This window comes from Hippopotamus amphibius, chromosome 17 (assembly GCF_030028045.1).
Source record: "Hippopotamus amphibius kiboko isolate mHipAmp2 chromosome 17, mHipAmp2.hap2, whole genome shotgun sequence".
NCBI classification, from domain to species: domain Eukaryota; kingdom Metazoa; phylum Chordata; class Mammalia; order Artiodactyla; family Hippopotamidae; genus Hippopotamus; species Hippopotamus amphibius.
Window position 1 is genome coordinate 12,878,450 of NC_080202.1, and position 26,157 is coordinate 12,904,606.

The 26,157-nt window shown below is 42.5% G+C and overlaps 1 protein-coding gene across 6 annotated transcripts in view; it reads left to right on the forward strand.

The window, feature by feature from the left end:
• The window catches only part of SMG6 (SMG6 nonsense mediated mRNA decay factor), a 203,313-nt gene that overhangs the window by 25,110 nt on the left and 152,046 nt on the right, over positions 1-26,157 (forward strand). For all 6 annotated transcript variants that reach the window (XM_057714302.1, XM_057714301.1, XM_057714299.1 and 3 more), the window contains one exon: positions 22,345-22,406. In XM_057714302.1, the coding sequence (XP_057570285.1) occupies positions 22,345-22,406 (62 nt within the window). The remainder of the gene's footprint in view (positions 1-22,344; positions 22,407-26,157) is intronic.

Consider the following 26,157-nt stretch of genomic DNA (forward strand, 5'->3'; position numbering starts at 1 on the left):
TCAGCTTATCCGAATGTGCTTATCCAGTGACCCAGATATTTTGCTGCTCTGTACATGTTCACAAATGACTGTGAAAGCACCGTGAGTATTGATTTTGGTGTTACTAATAAGTTTTACTGAGTAGGTGAATTCAGAAATACAAAATCCACAGATAATGAGGACCGACCGTATTGTGGTGCAAAAGGGAGGGTGAGTTCAGAAGGCTTCCCAGAGAAGTTAACTGGGGAGAGTGAGAAGAGAGCATTCCCAGTAGGAGGAGCAGCCCAAGCAAAGACAGAGGTGATGGGACACAGCAGAGGGCTTGCAAGGTGTCTAAGTCCATGATAATTTGGAGGATAAAGTGAGAAAGTTGGAGTGGTAGAAAGATTGAACCTTCACAGGAAGCAGTTTCTTGTTTGGTGCTGTGGTGTGCATGGGTGTGTGGTAGTCGGTAGGCTGGTCCTGTATAATATCCTTCTGGATTCTGGAAATAATATTTTGTTTCTGGAATTTCTCATTGTTTACTTGTCATGTCTGCATTGTTAATTCAGCAAAGGCAATACTTTTCCATTCATTAAATTTGGTAAGGTGAAAGTTGACTAAATTTTTTGCCCCACAGTTTGCTGATTAAAATTTGAGGACTACTCCCATAGATGGTGCTTTAGGCATTCTGAACTCAAACATGGAGAAGGTGCTAGTGTCTCTTTGTGTCTTGGAGGTTGGAGGAAATTGCTAATGACTTCAATTAAGAAGGGCAAATTTTTTTCATTTTCATATTTTTATTGCTTTTAAAAATTCACAAAGCCAACATATGCTTATTGTAGAAGTTTGAAAATTCAGATAAACAATGTTTTATCACCTAGAGATAACCATTGTTAACATTTTAGGGGACTTCCCTGGTGGACCAGTGTTTAACACTCGAGCTCCCAATGCAGGGGGCCCGGGTTCAATCCCTGGTTGGGGAACTAAGATCCCACGTGCCGCAACTAAGCCCTCGCTCCGCAACTACTGAGCTCGCGAGCTGCAACAAAGACCCAGCACAGCCTAAATAAATAAATAAACAAACATTTTAGGGTATGCTCTTCCTGCATATTTTTATAGAGCCCAGCATTTAAACTGAAAGTGTCTAATGCCCATTATCCTGGGAAATCAGAAAAGAAAAATCCTTGCCTACTTTTTAACCTAGAATCTGGTTGAGAAAGTGGTATTCTAATTTCTTAGGTCAACACAGTTATCTATATCTTGGTCTTTATCAAAGTAGCACAGTTATTATAGTGACACCATAATGTCCTCTCTCTCATATGTAAAGAGAAACTTCTCAAGCCACAGGAATAAGGAAGAGTGACTTCAAGAAAGGTTAGACATCTAATAGGACAGATTATTGTTTTTGAAAGATTGAGTCTGAAAGGATCCATTTCATGAGGCAGCATCTTGAGCTAGTAATAAATTGGAGTGTGAGGGATTAATGTGAGGCCCCTGGGCATAGGACGTTTGTGACCTTGTTTGGAAAGCTGGATTCTTATTGGAGAAATTTCTAGACAGTTTTGTTGGGGTTGGTTTCTAGGTGAGTGGAAATAGAGATTAAAAGATCTAGTAGAGGAGTGGTTGCCTTTTAAAATATTTTAATTAAAGAAATATTGTCTGTTAGAGGCATATACGCATTCACCTTTGCTTTTTTTTTTAAATTAATTTGTTGGCTGAGCAGGGGCTACTCTTCCTTGTAGTGCGTGGGCTTCTCATTGCGATGGTTTCTCTTGTTGTGGAGCACATGCTCTAGGCGCTTGGGCTTCAGTAGTTGCGGCATGTGGCCTCAGTAGTTTTGGCTCGCAGACTGCAGCGTGCAGGCTCAGTAGTTGTGGTGCATGGGCTTAGTTGCTTCGTGGCATGTGGGATCTTCCTGGCCAGGGATCGAACCTTTGTCCTCTGCATTGGCAGGCAGATTTAACCACTGTGCCACCAGGGAAATCCCTGCTTTTTTTTTTATGTTACTTTTAGACTTGGGAGTTGGGAGATCCTTCCATGAGTGATTGCCTGCAAGTCCATTTTATCTCTTTAGGGTTTGACAGCTTGTGAGCTTTCATGAATTTTGTCCAGCATTCTATATGTCAGAGGCAGGATAATGCAGGGGTTAACAGCTTGGGTTTTGGGAAGTCATAAGTTCAAGTCCTAGTTTTATCAGTTATCAGCTGTGAGACTTTGGGCATGTTCCTTAATCTGCGTGCGGTTTCCTCATTTGTAAGGTGGTGATAATGATAGACTAAACGAGATAATGCATGTGAAGAGCAATGAGTGGCATATTGTCACTTCTCATACAGTGCTTGTCGTTGTTACTGACATACGTATGTTTTTGTTATAATGCTCTTTTAAGCTAATATGTTTGATTTTGCAGTTTTCACTTTCTAAGTGAAATGGACAACGAGGCTTGATGATTCACAAACTAATAGCCCACTGTCTACATGCAGACTGTTGATTTGACCTGAAGAGTTTTGATTATGAAAAATTTCAAACACACAAGAAAATAGCATAACAACCCCCCTATACCTGTCACCTGTATTTTCCACATTTGTTTCAGCTTCTTCTCCCCCTCACCCGCCCCCACCCCCCGCTGAAGTATTTTTTTTTTTTTTTTTTTGGCACACGGGCTTAGTTGCTCCGCGGCATGTGGGATCTTCCTGGAGCAGGGCTTGAACCCGTGTCCCCTGCATTGGCAGGCGGATTCTTAACCACTGCGCCACCTAGGAAGCCCACCCGCTGAAGTATTTTAAAGCAAACCCCAGATATCACATCACTGCATCCCTACATATTTCACTTCCCTACATGCCTTTTTAAAAATAATTAATTAATTAATTAATTATTTGGCTGCACTGGGTCTTAGTTGCGGCACACGGGATCTAATTCACTGACCAGGGATCGAACCTGGCCTCCCTACATTGAAAGGCAGATTCTTTACCACTGGACCACCAGGGAAGTCCCTGTATAGTTGGTTTGTTCAAATCCAGATCTGCATGTTATTGTTTGATTGTTTTCTCCTAAGTCTCTTTTAATCAAGATGGTTCTGTCTTCCCTTTTAAAAATTTTCTTCATGTCACTAGCTTGTTAAGGAAGCAGGTCAGGAAAAAAAAAAAAAAAAAAAAAAGAAGCAGGCCAGTTGTCCTGTGGAATTTCCATATTCTGGATTTGGATTTGCCTCTGTTTCCTTGTGGTATCATTTAACCTCCTCCTCTATCCCTGTATAACTGTAAATGAGAGTTAACTCAAACACATGGTTAGATCATTTTAGCCTTTTTGGCAAGAGTACTTCATTGGTGGGGCTGCGTACCTCATTTTGTACTGCATTATGAGGCGTCTGATTAGCTCATTAACAAGAGCTCAAGTGGTACAAATAGTGGGTTTTTGTTTATTTATTTACTTTTTAATTTTTAAAAAATTAATTAATTTGTTGGCTGCATTGGGTCTTTGTTGCTGTGCATGGGCTTTCTCTAGTTGTGGTGAACAGGGGCTACTCTTTGTTGCGGTGCATGGGCTTCTCATTGTGGTGGCTTCTTGTTGCAGAGCATGGGCTCTAGGCACACGGGCTTCAGTAGTTGTGGCACGAGGGCTCAATAGTTGTGGCTCATGGGCTCTAGAGCGCAGGCTTAGTAGCTTTGGTGCACGGGCTTAGTTGCTCCTCAGCATGTTGGATCTTCCCAGCCTAGGAATCAAACCTGTGTCCCCTGCATTGGCAGGTAGATTCTTAACCACTGTGCCACCAGGGAAGTCCCATTTTGTTTGTTTTATTTTAAAATTACAGTCAGTTGCCAACTAATTCTCAACAAAATCAAGATCTGGCACCAATTTGCCAGAGCTAAGTAGTAGCTACCCTCTTTTAGTTTGCCATTAGCCCCTGTACCTCTCCTGTGCTTGTATGTTGCTTACTTATATCACCCACCTTGCCTACGCAGGCATTTGATTTTGTGATGCATGCTTTAAAAGTGCCACCAAGTAAGTTATAACAGTCCAGGTTTTTTAAGAGGTATTTAAGTTGTTTCTCAGAGATTAATTTTAAGATTGACAAGAGCACCCAAACGGACCTGACTTTGGGCACAGGGAAATATCTTTTTTTTAAAAATTAATTAATTAATCAATTTTTTGGCTGCATTGGGTCTTCATTGCTGTGTGCAGGATTTCTCTACTTGCAGAGAGCAGGGGCTACTCTTCGTTGTGGTGCACAGGCTTCTCATTGCAGTGGCTTCTCTTGTTGCAGAGCACAGGCTCTAGGCACGCGGGCTTTAGTAGTTGTGGCACGTGGACTCAGTAGTTGTGACTTACAGGCTCTAGAGTGCAGGCTCAGTAGTTGTGGTGCATGGGTTTAGTTTCTCTGCGGCATGCGGGATCTTCCCGGAGCAGGGATTGAACCTGTGTCCCCTGCATTGGCAGGCGGATTCTTAACCACTGCACCACGAGGGAAGTCCTGGGGACAGGGAAATGTCTTAATCATTGGGCCATAGGTGTTTTGCTGGGATTCACTTGACATTGTCATTGGTGTTGACCCAGAAACCAGTTAGCAGCGTGTCTTGCTACCTGGCTGGTTTACTCTGTCTGCTGTCCAGTAGTGAGCCTATGGAGTCTGAGGGTACCAATTCTGTTTCCTAATGAAATTTGTACCTGTGGGAATTGAGGCCTACCTACAGAGCTCTGGGGCAAAACTCTTTCCCCAACATCCTGTTGCAGCCAAGCTTGGTGAAAAGTGAGAAGTTATACTGCCTAAGCGTGTGAACTGAAAAGCTTCAGGCTGTGTTTTAGTAAAGTCTGAATGCCACCCACCAAACCAGTTGGTTAAAATAAGCTTTTCTGGTCTCTTGTAGTTTTCCCTGTCCCCAGGCTTTTTAGTAGTTATCTGAAATCTCTGGCAGAGTGAGAACCTTATTTGCCAAGGTTTAGGAATCATCTGCCTGGAATTTTGTATGCTGCCCCTGGCTGAATCTCATGTCCATGTTTCCATGGTGGTTTTTCCTTCAAGGATGATGATTTTCTTTCTGACTCTGAATACATGGCTCTACAGGGCTGGAGAGTCTATGAGTATGTTTTTTTTTCTTGCCTTTAATCAAGAGTCCAGCACAGTAAACGTTGGGCAACAAAGGAGCACAGCCTCACTGTGGGAAACCCAGGTCAGGTGGCCTGCAGCACAGCGCTTTCACATACTCAACTTGTTATATTTGCTTGAAGGCTTTTTTTAAAAGTGTGGTATGCAGGTGGCATTTTCTTCAGACCCATCCTTTGTCTTGCTTTTCAGTGCCCCTTGCATAGTTTGTGCACCTGAGCTGTTGCTGCTGCCGCCGCCCTGCTGCCACATGGTGCAGAAGCAAGCTGCGATGTGTGGGTGGCACACATCTGATACCTCCATCTTCCCCCCATCCTCCCACCCCCTGCCCATGAACACAACTATAGATGAGAGCATGGTTTTAGAAGGCCTGCTTCCTTAGGTGGGATGCCTTGCCTTGTGTAGGGGTGGGTTCCAGTTCCTAGAGTTGTATCATAATCCTTCAGGTTGGCACTTCCAGAGCTAGTGGCACCGTGAAGCTCAAAATAGCTTTTGACCTGCTTTCCTCTGGGTAGTGTAAGCATGGATTTAATTTACGATGAGAGAGAGGAATTGAGTCTCTGCTAGTAGGTAAACGTTTTGTCCGTGGTAGCTCAGGTATTTCATTGTCCCATGATTATATGATCAAAGCAGAGGAAATTAGCTTAATTTTTTGGCCTCATGAATGCAAAGATTTTATTTCTGTAAGGTGGGTACCATGTATTTTTTCAGGGTTGCTGTGGGCATTTTATTAACTTTATGTCACCGATGTGGCCTTTTACTTTTGTAGTTTGTAATATGTACCCCGTGTCATTCTCCTCTGCCCTGGCAGCTATTTGAAAGTATTCTTCTGTCAACTGAGATTTGGCAACATGTGATGACAGGAGTTCATAAGAGCCTCTTTCTACAGGAAGAGGCTACAGATTGGCTATTTCTCATGCCGTAAGAAACAGCTTGGTGAGATCACTTTGAAAGAAAGTCAGAGCTGGGACTGGGTTTTTTTTTAGTTATTGATCCTGTGAGTTTGCTGTGAGGAACAGCCCCTAACAGGCAAGGGCTGGGGCCACCTGCCTGGAGCACTGCTGGACTCTTGGGCTGTCTGTCTTTGTCTCTTTGTGGTTGGCAGTGAGTGGAAGTTTCTCAAAGTACATTGGCCGTACCTACAAACCCTTAACGCCCCTTTTGACCTCGGTCACCAAACCACTTCAGGGCTTTATTTTTATCCTAGCCGTTTCGTTTCAAGATGTGAGGTTGGTTTCTTTCCTCTAGCAGAGCAGAGTTCTCTGGGGGGGAAGAAACAGAGTGCCAGGGTGCAGTTGAGGCTGGTTAGACACCAAAACCACACTCTTCGTCTTTCTGGGCTTGAGACGTGACATAAGCCATGCTGCAAACACCAGCTTCCACACGGTGAAGAAACCTCGTCAGATACCTGCTTCATTTATTTTTCATGTTTGTTTAATTTATGTTTTTAGACAAGTAAAATGTGGAGGAAGAGGAGGTGTACCTGCCCATTCTGCTTCAGCCAGAAATCTAATTCTAAGAATGGACACTTTCTTAAAAATCCATTATTTCCCAGCTGAAGGTTTTTCATCTTCCCCAAGAGTGTTGATGAGAACTCTCACAACTCCCCAGGTCTCAGGAAACCGGATTACCAACATATCCTGTTCGCGTGCATGTGTGTATTCTGTGTTACCCACAGGCCACTTTCCACCCCACGTGACCTTTAGTTACCATCCGGAAAGTCAGGACCCAGATACCAGTCAGATTTTCCAGGCTTTGGTTTGGTTTAGACATTTTAGAAAATGTTACGAGTAGTAATTTAAAGAGACGTTTTGAGTGGCACGCATAGTGAATAGGAAGTTGTATATCCTGAAAGGAGGGGGAAAGGCTGTCCTGTGCTCTTTTCAGTAACATGCTTGAAAACGAGCATCCACAAGAAAACTTGCTACTGAAATGCACAAGGGAGGAGAGGAGAGAACATTTTGATTGATTAGAAGTCAGATACATGCCCCAGTTCTTAGGATTCAAGACTAAATTCTGAAGCTCCTGTTGTGTTCTTTAAAATTGTAATGTTCATTATTGGAGTTGTTTATAACAGTGCATCGAATTTTATTTTAGTCAGCATCTCTCAATATAAATGGACTGTAGTGAGTCAGTTAATACTCTGGAACAGGGGTAGATAAAAGATTGCCAGTGGCCTGCAAGCTAAGAAGCGTTTATTACCTTCTTATGTAAGGAATTGTTTAAAAAGAAGAAGAACGTGTGACAGAGACATGTGCATGGCCTGCAAGGCCTAAACTATTTACTGCCTATTTACTGCCTATTTACTGCCTAAACTATTTACAGAAAAAGTTGGCCCATCACTGCTCTAGAAGCTGGGTGGGTGAAGGCAGTTAACCCAGAGGTCCTTTAGGACATTGTTAATGAGGGCGTTAGTGCCTTTTTGGGGCGCAGTTCATTTTTTGGGCCTGTCACCATAGGATGTTTAGCATTCCTGGCCCCGTCCATTAGATGCAAGTAGTGGGCCCCCACGCTTTTCCAAGTACTCCCTTGGAGGGGTGGAACTGTCTTGGTTGAGAACCAGTGAGCCTGCTGAGATTTAAAAAACACCTTGTTAAGGTTTCTTCCTTCATTTCCTCTCAGTCAGAGAAACAGACTTGGAATTTGGCCCTTCATGGCATAGGGATCAACCACAGTGAGAGAGAATTCCAGTCACTGGGAGAATAGGGAGAATTTTCAGTGTGGAATAAAAAGGTTGTAAGGAGGCCATTTAATGAGTGTGTTTGTTGCTTGTTCACCCTTCAAGGCTTGTTCAGGTTGATGTATGATTTATAGAAAGTTTGTTTTGATGTTGGCCATGCTTTGGAAAGCATGTTCCTCTCTACGTGAGAGAGGAAGAGTGGCCATCTTTGGCCTTAATGTCCAGATGATTTTGAGATGTGTGGGAATCCGTATGGTGTACTTGAAAGACTTGTTCAAAGCCAATGTAAAGACGTAGTTTTGGCATCTTCTGAATAACCTGATATCCAGACTTAAGCCAGAACTCTGGGGTTAGAGAATTTTCCAGCCTGGGAGAGTCGACTGAGAAAAGTCCTCCTTTGGCTCCTTACCAAGTTAGACAAGGGAGCAATCAGCTGCTGAGTTCCAGCCAACTGGAATGTATGTGCGGGTGTACTATAAATCGTCCCTTAGGATTCAGCTCCTAGTCTGTGAAGAGCCTTCCAAATAAGAATGAGACCCTTACACTGGATCCACGTTCATTCTGCAGCTGCTGTAGGAGGGATAGAATAGTGAGGTGATGCTACTGGTAGTGAGTGGGAGCAGCTCACTTTGTATACAACACACTGTCTGTTGTGTGGGGTGAGGGACTGCACCGACGTTTCTGCTTTCCCCATGTTGCCTTTCTCACCAGTTTCCTATGTTTTTTAAAATTTCTGACCATATTTGTGGGGAGACGTGTCTGTAGTTCTGTTATTTGCAATCCCTCTCTACTCTTTAAGGTCCCAGGATTTCATCTGTCTGCTCTGTTTCCACTGTCTTGGGTGTGAGGTTTGGGCTAAGGTAGAGAATGTGAAATAGTTGTCTTCTTGGCTTGTGATCTTACCCCAGTCGGCAGACTCTTTGTTTGGTTCCAGGGGGAAACTTGGGTTTTTTCCCCTCCTGGAAGCCTTTCACTTTACTCATAAATATTTAATATTGAAGTTACTGCTCAGCTTTATTTTCCCAGGTATTAGTATATAGACTCCCTAGACCAGAAGGAACTGAAAATACTATCGAGATGCTTTTTGATGCTTGAGTCCCTGTAAAATGTATTTACCACGCATTTTTATTATTAAGAGCTTCAGTGATTTTTCCAGTTGTCTCTCATCTATCTATCCACTGATTCAAAATTTACTGAGTATCTGCTCTGGGAATCACTAGGCATCTCTGCTCCTGTTGCTCTTTCCATGTCATTCATGCCTAGAACATGTACGTAGGTGACATATTGTTCCCTGGTAGTATTGCTTTAGCTGAATTGTACTTCGGTATAAGGTCATCAGCCTATACTAAGACAAATAGTAAAGAGGCCTAGAGAATCATTGCTATTTGCATTACTTGGTATCTTCTTTGTGGAAACCCATGAGAGAAATTTTTGCTTTTAATATCAGAGATAGTTGTACTATGTGAGTTGTTTTTTTTTTAACCTCATGCACATTTACAATTTTGTTATTCAGAATAATTCTCTATTTTAATTGTTTCAGAGGTTAGAACTGAACTTGTAACTGGCTTTAATAAGTGTCAAGGATTTCTGGTATGCATTTTGTGTCATGTCCTTATTACTCCTGACCTCTAATCTTTTTTCTCTTTGGCTCCTCTTTCTTTTTTTATTTTATCTTGCAGTACAGCATATACCTTTATACGTGGCCTTAAATAATTGGCTTCACAGTTTTTTTTTTTTAATATAAATTTATTTATTTATTTACTTACTTATTTTATTGGCTGTGTTGGGTCTTCGTTGCTGTGCGCGGGCTTTCTTTTTAGTTGTGGTGAGTGGGGGCTACTCTTCGTTGTGGTGTGCAAGCTCCTCATTGCCGTGGCTGCTCTTGTTGTGGAGTACAGGCTCTAGGCGCGTGGGCTTCAGTAGTTGCAGCACATGGGCTCAATAGTTGTGGCTCACGGGCTTCCTGGAGCAGGGATCGAACCCGTGTCCCCTGCATTAGCAGGCGGATTCTCAACCACTGTGCCACCTAGGAAGCCCGGCTTCACAGTTTTATATGAACATTTTACTCTTTTCTCTTACTTATTCAGTTGTGAAACCTGTTTCTCAGGTCAGCTGGTCATCTCTGAGGGGATCAGGGTTTTTCTTGTCCCCATTCAGGTCATTTCCATAAATATTTATTGAATAGCTTTGTATGTTAATTATTATTCGAGGCACTGCACCTAGAAAGGTAAATGATATTGGTCCTTCATTCAAAGATATAGTATAGTAAGAGAAATGGATATATAAGTAAATACAGTGAAATGTTACAAGTGTTGTAATAGAAATATGTACAGTGTGTAGAGGTAATACAGAGGAGAAAGAAATTAACTCATGACGAACAGAGAAAACTACCTAGAAAGGTGATCTGTCCATCATTTTGAAGGATGAAAGAAGTTCTTTAGGGAGATGCGGGTAGCAGACTTTTCTGGCAGAAGGAACAACATGGATTAAAAACATGGTGTGGTTAGAAACTGAGTGGTTGCCTCTGAGATTCCTAGCCAGGAGTCTGTCATTAGAACATCTTAGGCCACAGTACAGACGTCCGCCCTGATGCCATCTAATCAGTCAGCTGGAACTGAAGATTCATCACAAAGTGGATACTTCTGGGGTTTTGATTTGGCCCAAGCTTAGAAGTGAATCCTTCAGATAGTTCTTCTCTGCTTTATTTTATGCATTAGCAAAGGTTGAGTCATCCTACAGTCATGCCTTCCATCATTCTGGGAAGCTTTCTGAGCCAAGCCCAGCTTGGCTTAGGAATAAGTTATGCTTTGTGTTGTAACCATTGGCAATAAAGTCCTGTTCTTGCTCTTCACACGCACAGTAGGACTGCAACTGCTGAAGCATATGGGAAAGAGGAGCTGGAATAATTCCTCTGCAGATGTGCATATTTCTGGGATATTTCTTTCTTGGTGAAGAAACTAAAATCTTATTCTATCTAATGAGATTTTTTGCTGACTTGTGTCACAGATCTCTGAGATGCTAGGCCCTAATTTAATTTGTAAAGCAAACTATTCTTAAGTCCGTTGACATTCTCTTTGAGGAAATTTCATTGGCATATTTTCTTTTAGACTTCTGGACAGATCTGTAAAACAGTATGACTTTTTAAAATACTTCAAAGTGATATATATCAAAAGGTTGGAGAAGACACTGGTAGATGCCCTTGGTGCCCGCTGAGAAGCTGTCCCTTGTGGCTGATACAGACTTGGAGTCAGATCTTCTGGATCATATTCCTAAATTTCTTTTTATTTCTGCGAACACATTTCTCAGTCTCTTTCCTTGTTTCTACGTCTGTAAAGTAGGATCTAGTTTACACCATCAACAGGTCTGGTGTAGCTTTCTGCACCTGGATGGAGCCACAGACTTTTAGCACAGTCACCTTCATTTTTACCACCTCAGAGTTAGAAGCTCGGTGGGGGTTAGGACATACGGGGCAAAGCGTATTGGCATGAAATAAAGGCTTTTTGTGGAACAGCGGAAAAGGTTATGATAATTTAAAGAAAACTTTATTACAGTATAATATACACACAGGAAAGTGCATATATTGAAGCCATACAGTTTAATAAATTGTCACAAACTTAGCAAACTGTGTAACCCAGTGTAATTGGTTTGTGACTTGTCATTTTCATGCTTCTCTTTCCTTTTGACTCCAAACTCACATTTTCCCTATACATTTCGTAGTCACAGTGACAGGAATAAAGCACTGTAAGTAAGTTAGGAAGAAGTTAATGCTTGTGATTTCCCTGCTTTCTGGTGTGCCTAAGATTGATTTTCATTGTTGAGAGAGGATAAGGACAATGAAGGGAATTGGATCAAAGGTAAGAAATTCGAAGGCGTTTGCTGTGTCTTTTGAACTAGATATTTTGAGTCTGGGAACCAGCACAAAAAGGATATGACTGACAGAAAACTAGATGGAAGCAGGCCTTCCTCCAGTCACAGTGAAACTGAGTCTCTCACCAAAAGTGTCATGGTTTTCGGCCTTAATGTTGAACTATCTGGCTGTTTGGGGAAAAGTGACATCATGGCCAGCCTGATCTTGGAGTTGCTTGGGTCCCGCTGGGGTGTGGGATCCCACAAGTTCTGTGTTGCATGTTTATAGCCTTGTCTTTGGTGTCCAGGTAAATACCAGGCTGCATCAATGCATGCTGTCGCCTATGTGTAACCCATTTTTATTCCAACCGTTTTCTTCCCTTTCTACTTCTAGCTGCCAGTGAGGTAGAGGTGACTCTGTTGATAAAGAACAGATACAGAAGTTTACATCCAAACCTGAATAACCATTTTTAACTCGAAACACTTTTCCTAGGAGTTGATGCTCCAGAATCCTTCCCTTATTTGGTGCCTTGCTTAAATCTGAAGCTCACATGAGATTGTCCGAGCTCCCTGCAATGCTGGTTATTTGCTTTTTGGTGCCCACAGCAGAGTGGTTTGTGAAAGCTTCTTTGTGACCACATCTTGCTTGAACTGAAGCTTCGCTCTCCTCTGGGTTCTGAGATTAGTTCTCACTCCTCCCTTTCCTGAGCGAGTCAGGGGCTTTCCTGTACTGGGGTAGGTTGGTAGGCAGGAGGATATGTTTTCAGGTGTTATTTTTTCTGGACTCTGCACAGTCCCTCGATGATAGTGTGGGAATGGACATATATTTTTTCATCTTGAAGAACTACTTCCTTATTAAACAGGCAGATTATGGGTTTATCTAGAAAAATATTAAGGTTTTTATTTTTCTAGTTTTATTACTGCTATTTTACTGATACGGAGAACAAGCTTTTATTCACGTTTCCCACTTTTCTTTTTTCACTCTTCTGGCTGGCATTATCCTAGGGTGCAGTTGTGAAGTGCTTCCACCAACTTGCATGATATGATCTAGACTGGAAGTACCTACTTCCCTTAATCTGTAAGACTTCTCGATTGGTTTGGCCTAGTGGTCTCTCAGTGAATGATAGTTGGAACCATTGGTGGGTTTTTGCTTGGGGTTGCTTTAGCTTTTGGCCTTAATAAACATCCTCAGTGTCATTCTTGGTTCTGCCAAAAAAGTTGCCCTTTTTAAAGGTGAAAGATTAAGAGCTCAGACTCTGGAACCAGATTTGGGCCAGTCACTTAACCTCTCTGTGCTCAGTTTTCTCATCTGTAACATAGAAATAATAGTAGTACTTGCCTCACAGGATTCTTGTGAGGTTAAATGGGCTAATAGTCATAAGGTGCTTAGAAATGTGCCTTACACAGAGAAGGTGCTGGAGAAGTTTTGACTGTTACTAAGGTGGTTGAGTATGACACACTTGTTTTGTTCAGCTGGGAAAACTTGAGCTCTCAATCTCTGAACTGTGTCTGAGTAGGTTGGGGTACTTTTAACTCCTAAAGCACAGAGCCAGCTCTGTAAAGTCAACCTGTCCCTAGTTGGGGGCTGCCCCCAAGCTTCTGAAAGGTGCAGTCCAGTAGTTAAAATCAGGTATTAGGCCACACTCCCACACTGCGTGGATTATATATCTGGGCAGAAGAGTAGAATAGGTTCTTCCAATCCTTTACTCCCATTGGCTGAGCCTTATTTGTGCTTCAGGGTGTGTCTTTTGCTCCTACCACATGGCAAGCCAGAAATTGTAAAAGTATGGGTATGGTAATCTTTCAAGCAAACTCTCCCATGTCCATCCATCTCTTCAACCAGCTGTCCATCACTACTGATAATTCCTGTGTCGTGGAACGTGGAAACAAATAATTCACTATAGGACATTAGTCTAGAGCTGTGCTGACCAGTGTGGTAGCCACTGGCTGTGTGTGGCTATTTCATTACAATGAAATAAAATAAAAAAATTCAGTTCCTCAGTCACAGCAGCCACCTTTCAAACACTCATTACCCACCTGGGGCTAAAGGCTGCTGTATTATTGGTCAGTGAAGATAAGGGACATTGCCGTCATCGTGGAAGAGTTCTGTGGACAGAGCTGGTCTAAAGACAGACGTGTGTGCGTATAATTAAGGTGTACTGTGATACCCACAGAGGCAAGTGAAATGGTCTCTGAGTCTGGAGGAGGAGGTGTCAAGCTCAGCCTGGAGGTAGAGGGGTTGGGAGGAGGGGATTAAGCAAGGAAAAGTAGGGCTTTATTAGGTACAGAAAGGAGAGCATGAGAAGACGTTGGATGGATGTTGGGCACAGCAACAGGAAGAACATGGTGAATTTGGGGCACCATGAATAATTGTTTGTTGCGGAAGGGCAGTCTCTGTGGAGACAGGAGGAGCAGCCAAAGACCAGACTAGAAAGGCTATTTGTTCACCAAGTATTTATAGGTTACCTTCTATGAGTCTGCTGGCGGTGGTGAACAAAATCCACAAAGTCATGGTGTGTGTGTAAAAATGGGCGATAAGTGCTATAAAAACAGTGTAAACTAGAGCAGTGGTTCTCAAACTTTGCTGTACAGTACTGTCACCTGGGAAGCTCTTAAAAATCCTGATGCCCAGATTTCACCCCCATGCCAATTAAATCAGAATATCTGGAGACAGAAGCCAGGTATCCATATTTGAAAAAGAGTCATAGGCGATTCCAGTGAACCGTAAAGGTTGGGAGCCACTGGGCTAGAGAGTAAATATGGCCCCCCGACAACACCCCCATGCCCCTGAGTGGGAATGTGCTTGGCACATTCAAGGGTCAGGAAGCTGAGGAGTGGAGGATGATTATTATACAGCACCTTTTGTAGGCCATTGTAAGGACTTTGGCTTTTATTCTGATGTTAGCTGTGGTCTCTTCTTGTCCAGTCTCTTGAGCTGGAATGTAGCAGATACAGCTGTTACTCAGGATCAAAATCCTTAAATCCCGATAGTACCCTGTTTTCCTTTGAATACTTTTGGGTTTTGCCAAGTTATTCTCCAGAAAGAGAGAGCTTTAAATTCTCGTAAGTAGTGATGAGTGTGTTATTTCCCTCCAGCATTAGTATTAGTACTGTACTGTGAGTTTTTTCTGTGTATTACCTAGATAATCTATTTTACCACTATCAAATCTATGTATTTTAACATTCTTCAACAGTCACTTACGGAATATGTATTAAGTACCGAACACTACGCTAGGCTGTTTAAAAATATTATTGAACAGAAATAAGATCAGAATATCCAAATTATCTCTGGAAATGAAGTCAGTGTTTCACTTAGTTTAAGACTTCTGCATGATTCTAAAGACTTCTACTTGGTTCTGAGCCACTGCTGGTCTCTGTAAATTGAGTTACTTAGAACTAGGACCATTGGGGTTTAGGGACAAGGGATCGCGACTGAGCATGGAATGATCGTTTTCCTTGTCTTCCCTCATTTCTCTGTCTCTGTTGCCATTGGATAATTATGGCATCTTCTTAACTGGTCTCCTGGCCTCTAAATATTTTACCCTGCTCCCCCCCCCCAAAAAAAAAATTAAAAAACAATTTAAAATTTCTAAACAGTAGTCAGAATGTCCTTTTAAAAATGGAGGTTTGCTCATGTCACTTTCCTGCTCAAAACCCTTCAGGGGCTTTGATTAAGATCAAACTCTTTCACAAGGTGTTCTACCAACTTGGCCCAGCCTAGTTCTCCAGCTTCCCTCCTCCAGAATCACTCACCTGGCTATGCCAGTCTACAGCATGCCACTCTTTGGACCATCCCACATGCCATTCCCTTTGCTTATGACACATAGACATGACTCTACCCCACTTTTCCTCTGAGATAGCGGATGCTCTGCTGTGGAAATACACAGCATCCTGTACTTCCCCAGTCACAGAACTTTGTGATTGTGTCACCCACAGAGCAGGGATTATCTCTGCCTTGTTCATGGTTCATGCACAGTGTCGTGTACCTAGAAGATGGCAAGTAAGTTTTTGTTGAAGGAATGAATGAATGGGTAGACACTGAGAAGGGCCTCACCGTCATCAATACGCTCTTGACCCATTCATTTAAAAGACGGTTTGAGCTTCTGTATGTGCCTTTGGAAAACTATTTTCTGGTTGCCCACCTGATCACCAACTGGGGACTTCAGCCCTTTCCTCTTCTCTCCCACTTTGTGCTGTTGCAAAGATGTCCGAGCTCCACCGTTTTTTGGGTGGATGGGCATGAGAGTTCCCAGGCTCTGAGAGAGATGAGTCAGAAAGGGGAGTCATTCAGAAAGTAACTTAGTCAGAGCTACAGTGTTGCCCTTTGGCTGAACTTTCTCTCTTTCCCTGTATACCTTGAGATGCTAAGCTGGTGGCACTTCTGAGCTGTAGATTGTCAGACCACACAGCACAGGGATTCATAAACCTTTCCCTTGATTAGGGATGTTTTGGGAAAAGTCCTGGGTCTCTCTGGCCTAAGTGAAATATTGATTGGGCTTGGCTGTGTCATGTTTCCACCTGGTTACTTAGTCCCATAGTGGCTTCCAAGGTGGAAACCTTGAGAGCCCCATTTATATTCTCTGTAACATTTGGGGCATTTGAGTTCAAAAGCTTTGAGAGCAGCAGTCTTTTGGCGTTTGGTGTATTTTGTGCTATCATAGAATAGAGTGGTGTTTGCTCAGAAGCTGGCAAGAAAGATTAGATTTAGTTAGAACTGTACGTTTGTGGGCTTTTAGAATTGGAAGGAACACTGTGGATTGGTGATTCCCCTGAAGTGGTAGGTGGGAGGGTAGGTGTCAGAACATCCTGAGAGGTGGGGCTTCTTTTAAACAGCCCCTGAAAATCATTGCTGTTTCGAGTGTGTGTGTGGTAGCCCTCAAGTATTGTGCAAGTACAAACATTTTGAGATCCCAGTGTTATAGATGAGCCCAGGGATCAGCAAACTTTTCCTGTGAGGGACAGATAGTATTTTAGGCTTTGGGGCCATACACTCTGCTATAGCTGCTCAGCTCTGCCTTTGTAGGGGGAAAGCGGCCACAGAAAATACGAAACAAATAAGTGTGGCTGTGTTTCAATACAACTTTATTTGTGGACCCTGACAGTTAAATTTCATGTAATTTTCACGTGTCATGAAAAATTCTTTTGATCTTTTTAACCATTTGAAAAAAATATAAGAACCATTCTTAGCTCATAGGCCATAGGCCATACTAAAGAACCCTTCGGCCATGATTTGCTGATGCATGATCTATCTGGCCTGGGGATTCCCAAATCGGGTTGTCTTTCAGAATTACCTGGAGACCTTTTAAAAATGCTGATTCACGGTCCCCTCTCCCCTCCCTGAGGATTCTGATTCTGAAGGACTGCAGGATCTGTATTTTTTACAGAAGCTCTTGTGTTGCATACACACTCAGGGTTATGGGATCACTGATGTTGATCTCACCCAGCCTTCTCGTTTTATAGTTGAAGAAACAGCCTTAGAAAGTTGATGTGACTTGTTGATGGTTTTATAGCAAATAAATGGCATAACCCAAATGTGAACCCATGTCTTGAACCCAGGTCATTGGTCTTTGTTCCTACCATTCCGTACTACTCTCTTCCCCCCAGTAAACAATTGAGCAGTAAATACAGAATAGTCACACATTGGTGGTTCTTTCTTTTCTTTAGACCTAGTGCCAGTTTCCCTCCTGAGAGCCAGCTGGGTACTCTAAGCTCGGCTTTCCCTCTGCTTGCTGGCTGGGTTTTCCAGAACTGACTGCTGATTTGACATTTAGCCCGATTTCCCTCTGGTCTGCTGGCTTTTTAAGCAGGAGAGATAATGAAGTAATAGCAAGTAAATTGCTTTAATGTAAGACTTTGTTGAGGCAGCACCAAGCTGCAGTGTGAGAGGGAGAGCTGTTGTTTCAAGGGGTGCATTCGTTTTAAGAAGCATGCTTTACACTTGAATTCACATGGCTCAGGTCCAGCTGTCTAAGTAGGACATCTCTACATAGAACTTGGGCTTAATTAGAGCTAATTGAGCTGTCATGCTGCCCAGAACAGCTCAGGGGTGAAAAAACTGAAGGTGAGGAGTAATCACCATACCTGCCCCACCTCAGCCTCAGTGTGGCTCTTTGGGATTTGACAATTGATTTTTGTGATTTGTTCTGTCTCCCTACAAGGCATTTGAGTCTTGCTACTTGACTTGCCTCTACATTTTTCTTTACCTATATCCTGGAAAGAGAAATACTGAAAGTTCTAATGAACAATTCTTATTTATTTATTTATTTATTTATTTATTTATTTAAATGGACAATTCTTACTCCTACTGTATGATGATTATACTGCTGACTTAGCAGTAGGCTTCCGCACTCTGTGTGCCATGCCCTCCTTCCTCACTTTCTCTATCACCTCCTTAGATCTCCCTGCCACAGACTTTTCCTGGCTGAGGGATAGTGACAGCAAGGGAAGCACAGTGCCTCCTGGTACCTTCATAGTCAGAAGGCCTTGTCTTAGGTTTTGGAGCATAAATGATGAGTTGGCAGGTTGGTATGTTATTTATCTTTTATTCTTGGACTACAAGTTCTTTGGCTTTGGGGACCCTGTCTTGTTGGTCTGCTCTTTTTCTTTTATTTTTTTCTTTCTTTTAATATTTATTTATTAAATAATTTATTATTTATTAATTGGGTCTTAGTTGTGGCTCGTAGGCTCCTTAGTTGTGGCTCGTAGGCTCCTTAGTTGTGGCTCGTAGGCTCCTTAGTTGTGGCGTGCAACCTCTTAGTTGCAGCATGCATGTGGGATCTAGTTCTCTGACCAGGGATCAAACCTGGGCCCCGTACGTTGGGAGCGCAGACTCTTACCCACTGCGCCACCAGGGATGTCCCTCTTGCTCTGCTCTTGATTGTGCCTGGCAGGGGAGCACAGGGGTGAGGGTGGGCAGCTTCGCCTCTCTGCTCACATTCTTCTCCACCTTGTGATTTCAGTGCTCTAAGGAGATGGTAACTGGGCTTTGATGGCAGGCTCTGAGAGTCCTGGATGTTTTCTAATGGGTACCATTGAAATTTGGTCTTCACGTATGTTGTCTCATATCTAAGAGGACAGAGTCCCCCTTTTAAAAGACAACAAAGTTTTTTTTTTTTTAAGTACTTGGTATATAAAAGGAGAGACATTCCAGATGAATAAATTAGAGAATGATAGTTTCTATTCCTCAAAACACTTTAAAGATGCATGCTGGAATTCCCCTTAATACTGAGTTCTCCTACTGTCCTTAAAATGATTCATTTTTAGAAATTCAGTTTTCCACACAACTTTTTAGAAGCAGGAACAACTGTTAGGAATTAAAATTGGGCATGTTTCAGAATCCTCTGCTCTGGTGATGCCTTGCTGCCTCTGAGCAGCTTCTTTTCCCTTCCTCGCTCCACAGTTCACAAAGCACGTCGACGGTGATAATAACCAGGGCTTGCGTGAGACATTTACTCCTCAAAATGCTTTAATTTCTATTATTTCATTTTATCCTTTCAGCTCTGAGTTAGGTAACGTCAGTGGTAGAAATTCCGTTTTACAGTTGAGGAGCAACCCAAACCATTTGACTCATAACCCCATAGTTAATGGCAGGACAGACTTTGTTGTGAGTGTCTGGAGACCTACCCATCCAACTATTGCCATTAGTGTCTCTTTGGGTCATTGCTTTTATTTATTTATTTATTTATTTATTTATTTATTTATTTATTTATTTATTTTTGGTTTGATTGCTTTAATTTTTTTTTAAATTGGAATATAATTGCTTTACATTCTTGTACCAGTTTTTGAGGTACACCAATGGGTCATTGCTTTTAGATGGCACAAAAGACTCAGGAGTCCATAGTGAGTTGGTTTTGTAATTGACCGAAGAGCCAGGAGCCATTTAATAATTCTAACACTGTCTCTCAGGGCTACACCCAAGAGACATTTTTTGTGAACAGTATATGATTGCATGAGAGAGATCTAGAGGCAGATAGTCTCACCATACAAGGAGAAACACTTCTTTCTCTACCTGAATGAGACCATCTGAATGTATTGTTAAGAATCAGAAAGTCCCAAACATAAAGCCAATCCATGGTGATGTGTTGGAGAGGGAGGAAGCTCAGACTAAGACTTTCCTTACTGTGGACTTGGTATTGGTTAAGTTTTCCAAAAATATTGCCTCAGCATTTGCTGAGTGCATGTCATTAATACGCAGTGGTGCTTAGTCCCATTTTGATCAATGTGTAACAAATCTACTTCCTCAGTATAACATGCTTTACCTCTCTCTAGAATGTGTCTACATTTTAGCTCCTTTCCTACTCAAAATGTTGGTGACAAATAAAGAGAAACTATATTTAGGGTAACAGGTACTTTCAGACTAAAAATAAAGCAGTGGTTCTCATTAACCAAGATCAGCAAGAATGTGTGTATAGTTTGACAGAGTTCTCTAAGATTCCCTTCACTATCAGTAGTTGAAAAACAATGCGTTGAAATCCACTTTCCACTCGCTACGAGTAAAATACGATAATGGCAGGAATTCGGGTAATTTAGTTGGCTTCATCTACTACCCTAAGGGAAAGATGTTTGGGAAGTATAGCTAGAACCGCAGTATTAAAAAAACCTCATGGTGCACTCATTTTGTTCCAGGAGGCATTGTAGGTCACACAGTGTGTTTCCTACCTAATCGGTAAGGAAAACTTCAAAGTAAAACTGAACGGCTTTTCTAGGTGCTGTTATTCCCTCACTGGCCCTTCATGAATAAGCTTACCAGTTCCCTTTCTGAGGTAGATGGCAGTTTAAGGGGAGGAGAACTGTTTTGGAATCAGAAGACCTGGGTTCAAGTTCTAACTCTGCCATTTACTGGTTTAAGTTGCTTAAATTTCTGAGCTATCTTGTGACTTGGGGGATAGTAATTGGCTTGAATGAGGTGGGTTAATATTGTTCTGTTTCTACCAAAGTATCCTATATATATATAAATATAACTAGTTATGGTTGAGTTATCTAGTTTTTGATTGGCAGCTGGAAAAAGAGACAGTTGCGTTAAAAGATTAAAGAGAGAATATATATTTTTAGCTTTTTATTTTGAAATAATTTTATACCCATAGAAAAGTTGTAAGAATAATACAGAGAACTCCCGTATATCCTTCACTGGATGCTCCAGTTGTTAACATGTTACCACTCGCTCTACCATTCATTGGGAGAAAATGTTCAGCTGACACTTGAGTGTTTACACGTGACACTTGAGTGTTTACACGTGCCGAGCATGTGTTTTTACTTGCTTTATCTCACGTACCTTAGCATATAGGTACTATCATCTCCATTGTGTAGAAAGAAAAATTTAGGGAGGTTAGGTCAGTTGCCTGAGACCCCACAGCAGGTTAGTGGCAGAGGTTTGAGGGGTAAGTTTTTCACCACCTTCCTTTGCATTCTAACCCAGGCCTTGCCACTAACAGTGGCAGAACCCTTGGCCATTTATTTTGCAGCAGTTCCTCATCTTTCCATTTTGTTCATGGAGCCCAGTGTCCCCTGCCCTGACTCACCTCACTGTAGAGACAGGTTACCTTCCATGAAGTATCCTTTTTAGCTGCAGAAATCAGTGTTTGGTCTAGTATTGCTGATTAAATGTAATTTGTTTAAGCAAAAATATACTGAAGATTGTATGCAGTTTGTGGTTGAAGTCATTGATGAGGTGAGAATGCCCTCCTTTCCTCACACCCAGTGTCCTTGTGAAATTGGTGGAACTGCCACAATTTGATTGGTTTTCTGTTTTGCAAGGGTATAAACCAGAAGAGGTTTTTCCTCTTGGGCAGAGCATCCAGGGTGCTGGACTGTTCCTTGCCCAAACCACCACCTTGAGATCAAGATTCTTGATCCCTCTTCCTGTTTAGCTACAGGGCCCTTAGCATATTGCTTCCAGGGGACCAGGGAAGATGACAGGGTTTGGTCTTTAGATTATTTCCACTTTCTTTGGAGTTGAATTTTTTTTCCCCTGCCTTGTTTTTGCTCAGAGGAATGTCTCCCCGAAGTTCTGATAGAAGTAGATTTTCCTAGAACCTTGAACTGAGATTGCAGATTTGGTAGCTCGTGGATGTGAGCCAGATGTGGCTGGCAAATGTGTGTTTTTTGCTTGCCTGATGTTTAATTTTTCTTCATTAGTAGCCAACATTTAAAAGCCAGAGGATTTCACGTAAAAACCCAGCTTTCAGTTTTTCTTTAAAAGAAAAGGGGAAAAAAAAAAGGGAAGATTTGAACTTTGTTTTTAAAAGCTGGAGAAGTACCATTTGATAAGCTAGTTAGCAGTGGATTACCTTACCCTTGGTTACCAAAGAAGAGTTCTGTTTTCCGGGCAGGTAGAAAAACAGCTCGTAAGAAAAGTAGGCACTCATCTAAGATCATCATCATCTCTGTCCTGTCCTTGCTGGTGTTTCAATTCCATCATTGTGGGGACAGAGTGACTCCTAGGTGGCAGAGGGCGACAGGCATCTTCCTTTCCAGCCAGCTTAGTTGGGATTCAGTGCTTCGCTCCCTGCACTCAGGCACTACTGCCAGCAGGGGGTGCTGTCTGCTCACCGAGCCTGCTTTCATCTTGGCTCAGCTGAGCAGCAGCTGTTGGGCATGGGCCCTGGGTCCCTGTGAGAGTTTGGGCATGTTAATTTGGTTCCCATCCCTAGTGCCCACCCCTTAGACCCTGGCCAGGTTATTGTGTCACCAGGGACTCTGTTCAGTAACAGGAAACTGGGGAAAGTTTAATTGTTTTCTCCTCTCTCTTTTTCCCATGCAGCTGAACAAAAGGTTCATCCTCAGTTTTCTCCATGCCCATGGGAAGCTGTTTACCCGGATTGGGTAAGTGTGCAGGATGTTTATTTTATTTTCCTACATTACAAGTCATTTTGGAATTTAATATTGTTAGCAACTAGACTGTGTTTGTAACTGAGGGCACAGGGTGTGAATTCTTAGGGGCCTCCACCTTCTCTCCTCTTCCCTTCACTCACTCTCCTACTGTGTTCATGAAGTTTGGGAAACATTACTCTCCATCCCTCTGGCTCCCCTTTCCCTACCTTTAGTAAAACCCCCTTTTAACCACAGTCTTTTCCCACCCCCACCCCTACTCCCTCTGGGTTTCTCTTTCCTCTGCCTTCCGGCTCAGCCCCCAGTGAGCTCCTCAAGGAAGTCATGCTTAGTCCCCGGGTGCAGCTGCCAGGGGTCCTCCTTGGGGGAAAATACTATCCACTAATTTTCCCTTAAAGAGAAGGGAAAATTAGTGGACAGTAATTTCTTTCCTCCAACTTTTTCTCTTCCTTCGAGCCATACCCCTTCCTCCTGTGCTCAGTTTCCTGCACCGTATTGCTGAGTTCAGTGAATGCTAAGACTTTGCTATGGTTTCACCATCCGCCATGGGTTTCCATACAAATCTCAGGGAAGGTGGTGTGTGTGAGAACCTGTTACTTAACCCATTACATCTCTGGAAAGAGATCAAGTTTTGAGTATCCCTGTGGTGGTGGAGCAGAGCTTCTCCTTGCTGTGTAAAGCCGGTGCCCCTGTGCTGAGTGCCTCATTATTCCAGGAGAGGAATGGGTGGCAGTGCCCTCAGGTCTTCTCTGCATTTTAGTGTTTTCTGAGTTGGAGGTTTTATTGTGAACTACCCTTTGAGGTGATTTGTTTTGGATTATAGCTCCCCCAGTTGTTGTTAGTGTTTCCCTTTCACTTTCTGTCATAACCTTGTAAGTTTGTCTGTAATGCTCTAGAAGGTTTCCTTAGTGGGAGAAGCTGAAAGGCTTTGTCCTGCTTGAAGAAACCCTGTTTGTGGATGGTGAACTAGGAACTGTGCCTTTTACATATTCACTTGTGATCCACCTGGGCAAGAGTGACAGGGATGGCTATAGTCTTGATTTTGAAATGAGTTGGGAAACTTGGAATAGTGCCAATAGATGCATCTCTAGTAGCAGAAATAAGTGTGAAGTGATTCACTCAGCAAAGTAAACTAGGTGCATCAGTAGCACCCCACCCCCACCCCATCCCCATGTCAGCTCAACTCTGGCAGGATTTTTTGCTTAACACTGTTGCATATCCCCAGCACCTGGCATGTAGTAGGTACTCAGTAAATATTTGTTGTAGGAATAAGTGAATCATTACAAGAAATGGGTAGATTGTGAAAGACTGGAGAGAAGGATCTAGTATGCTATTGGGTCATAGTAGACCCAGGCTAGTCACTAGTGAGTAATGTAAAGCTGCAGTTTCAGGGTGGGTAAGATGATATTTTTTCATAAAATAGCACATCATACCAGAAATACTGTTGTACTGCACTTAAAATAGGTGCTGTGGTTCCTTATCTCTTTATTTCTTTTAAAATTCTCATTTTAAAAATCTTTTCCTTACTTCCTTTCTAGTCAGTATTTTATCTTTTTTCCTTTTTCTGTGTTCTTTAAATTTCTACGTACTTTTGTTCTAAGTCAGGGTTTCTCAACCTCTGTACTGTTAGTATTTTGAACCTTACAATTCTTTGTCCTAGGGGCTGTCCTGTGTAGGATGTTTAACAGCATCCCAGGCTTCTGTCCACTACATGCCAGTAGCATCCCTTCTCTCACCCCCAGTTCTGACAATTAAGAATGTCTCCAGACGTTGCCAAAATGTTCCCTGTGGTGCAAAATTGCTTCTGGTTGAGAACCACTGCCCGAGGTATTTCTTACCTCTGTTAGAGACTTTTAGAACTAAAAAAATTACAAATCTTGGTCCAGAATATAGGAATGTTTAGGAGATATATGTATGAAAAATCAGGTTAAGCATTAGAACCTTATTTTTTCTGCTTTTTAAAATTCTTATATTTAGATGTAGTTTGGAGAAAGTTTGAGAAAGAATCACAATAATGATTAAAAAGCTGGAAAATGATTTCTGAGAGGACAAATTAATCTTAAAAAAAAAAGTAAGGTTAAAAAAAAGTTTATTTAGAGACAGCTGTTGGAGGTACCCAACTGTGTTTAAAAATTAGAGTCATAACCAAATAGTTTTGATTTCTGAGGGACGACAGCGAGAGAAAAATAGGCTTATGTTGCAGCTGGAGAGGTTTGGGTTAGGTGTAAGAAAATTTCACAGAGGGAGGATGTTCAGGAATTTTCTTCCCTGGCAGTCTTGAAAAACGAATAGATTGGTTCATTTGTCAGAGGTGGTTTGCTGTGGTCCAGATCATTTTTCAAGATCTTTTCCATTCCTGCATGTAACATATTCTGTTGGCAAACAGATAAGGCCAGTCTAGTTCCACCTTCATAACCAGTGAGTTGTGGTAGTGTTCACATGAGGGAAGTGTATGTACATGCTAGGCACCCCAGCCTCTCGGTGAGTATTTCTCTTGTGCTCTCCTGGAGGTAAAAAGAGAATTGAGCCCCATATTTATTCTGGAAGGCAGAAACAGCAATCATTTTTCTATTGGGGGGAAAAAAAGTATAGAAGTCTGCAAGACTAGAAAAGCAGTGAGCCCAAGCCACACACAACAGCATGGACTGATGCCTAATTACCAAGAAGATGTGAAATGTGGGAGGCGTTGAAAACGAATTAAGAGTGAGGAGACGGTAATGGGGAGCAGCTGAAGACACATCCACTGTCCCGCCTGCCTGCCGAGAAGAGCCCCCAGCCAGGCTCATCTTCCCTGTGCCCCAGGTGCCCCATTGCATCAGTGTGCGCTCGTGGGCCTACTGTGTGCAACACTTGTCTCCTTCCTCCCAGCAGCCAGCAAAAAAGAGGTTCGGAGTGTCAGAGGCGATCAGATGCCAAAAAGAGTTTGTTTTTCTCCCCTGACTAGTTATGAGACCTCGAGAGGGAACAAGTCAGAGCCTCTGTGGGCTCTGGTTTCCTTATCAGTAGTTTGAATAGATGATCTCCAAGGTCTGTTCCAGTCCTTATGTTCTGTAGCACTATGATTTTTTTCTCTCACTGTTACCCTGTCACAACGGCCTAGTTGTTTTGTTTTGTTTTTTTGCTACTGGTTCGCTCCTATCTTGTTCAGCTTTTTAAAAATTAAGATGTTAAGAAAAGTTAGGGAGCCTGATTCTTTTCTGCAGAGAATGATGTCTGGCCCAGCTGTGTTCCCCAGCATCTTAGAGGTTGGGTCCTGTCCCATTAGTCACTGTCTGAGTCACTCCCGGGTCTAGGTCCCAGGATTGTCTGAAAGGTTGGTTTCTTGAAACTGCCATTCAAATGAGACAAGGTGTCTCTACAGAGATCACTTCAGAAAGCAGTCACTGAAGTCAGCGAAACACATATCCTGAAAGTGATCGTCCCTTCTGCAGCTTTAAAGGAAAGGGCCAGAATCCTCTCGGGCTCAGGAAGAGGAATCAGGCAGAGGTGCTGTGTGGCTCCTGACAGACACTGGCTTTCCCGGAGAGAGGCAGATCAGACCTGTGCTCGGACTCCTCTGAAAGCGGTTGGGAGGCCGGTAGCCTGTAGACTTGATTTGTGACAAATAGAACAATTTTGCTTCTCATTATAGCCTAGGTTGAAGTTACCACTTTAGTTTTCACTGCTTGCCGAGTCATGCTATTTGCACAGCTTCAGGATCTCTTGGAATTCAAAGACTCATGTTAATTTTGGACTGTGAATTGTT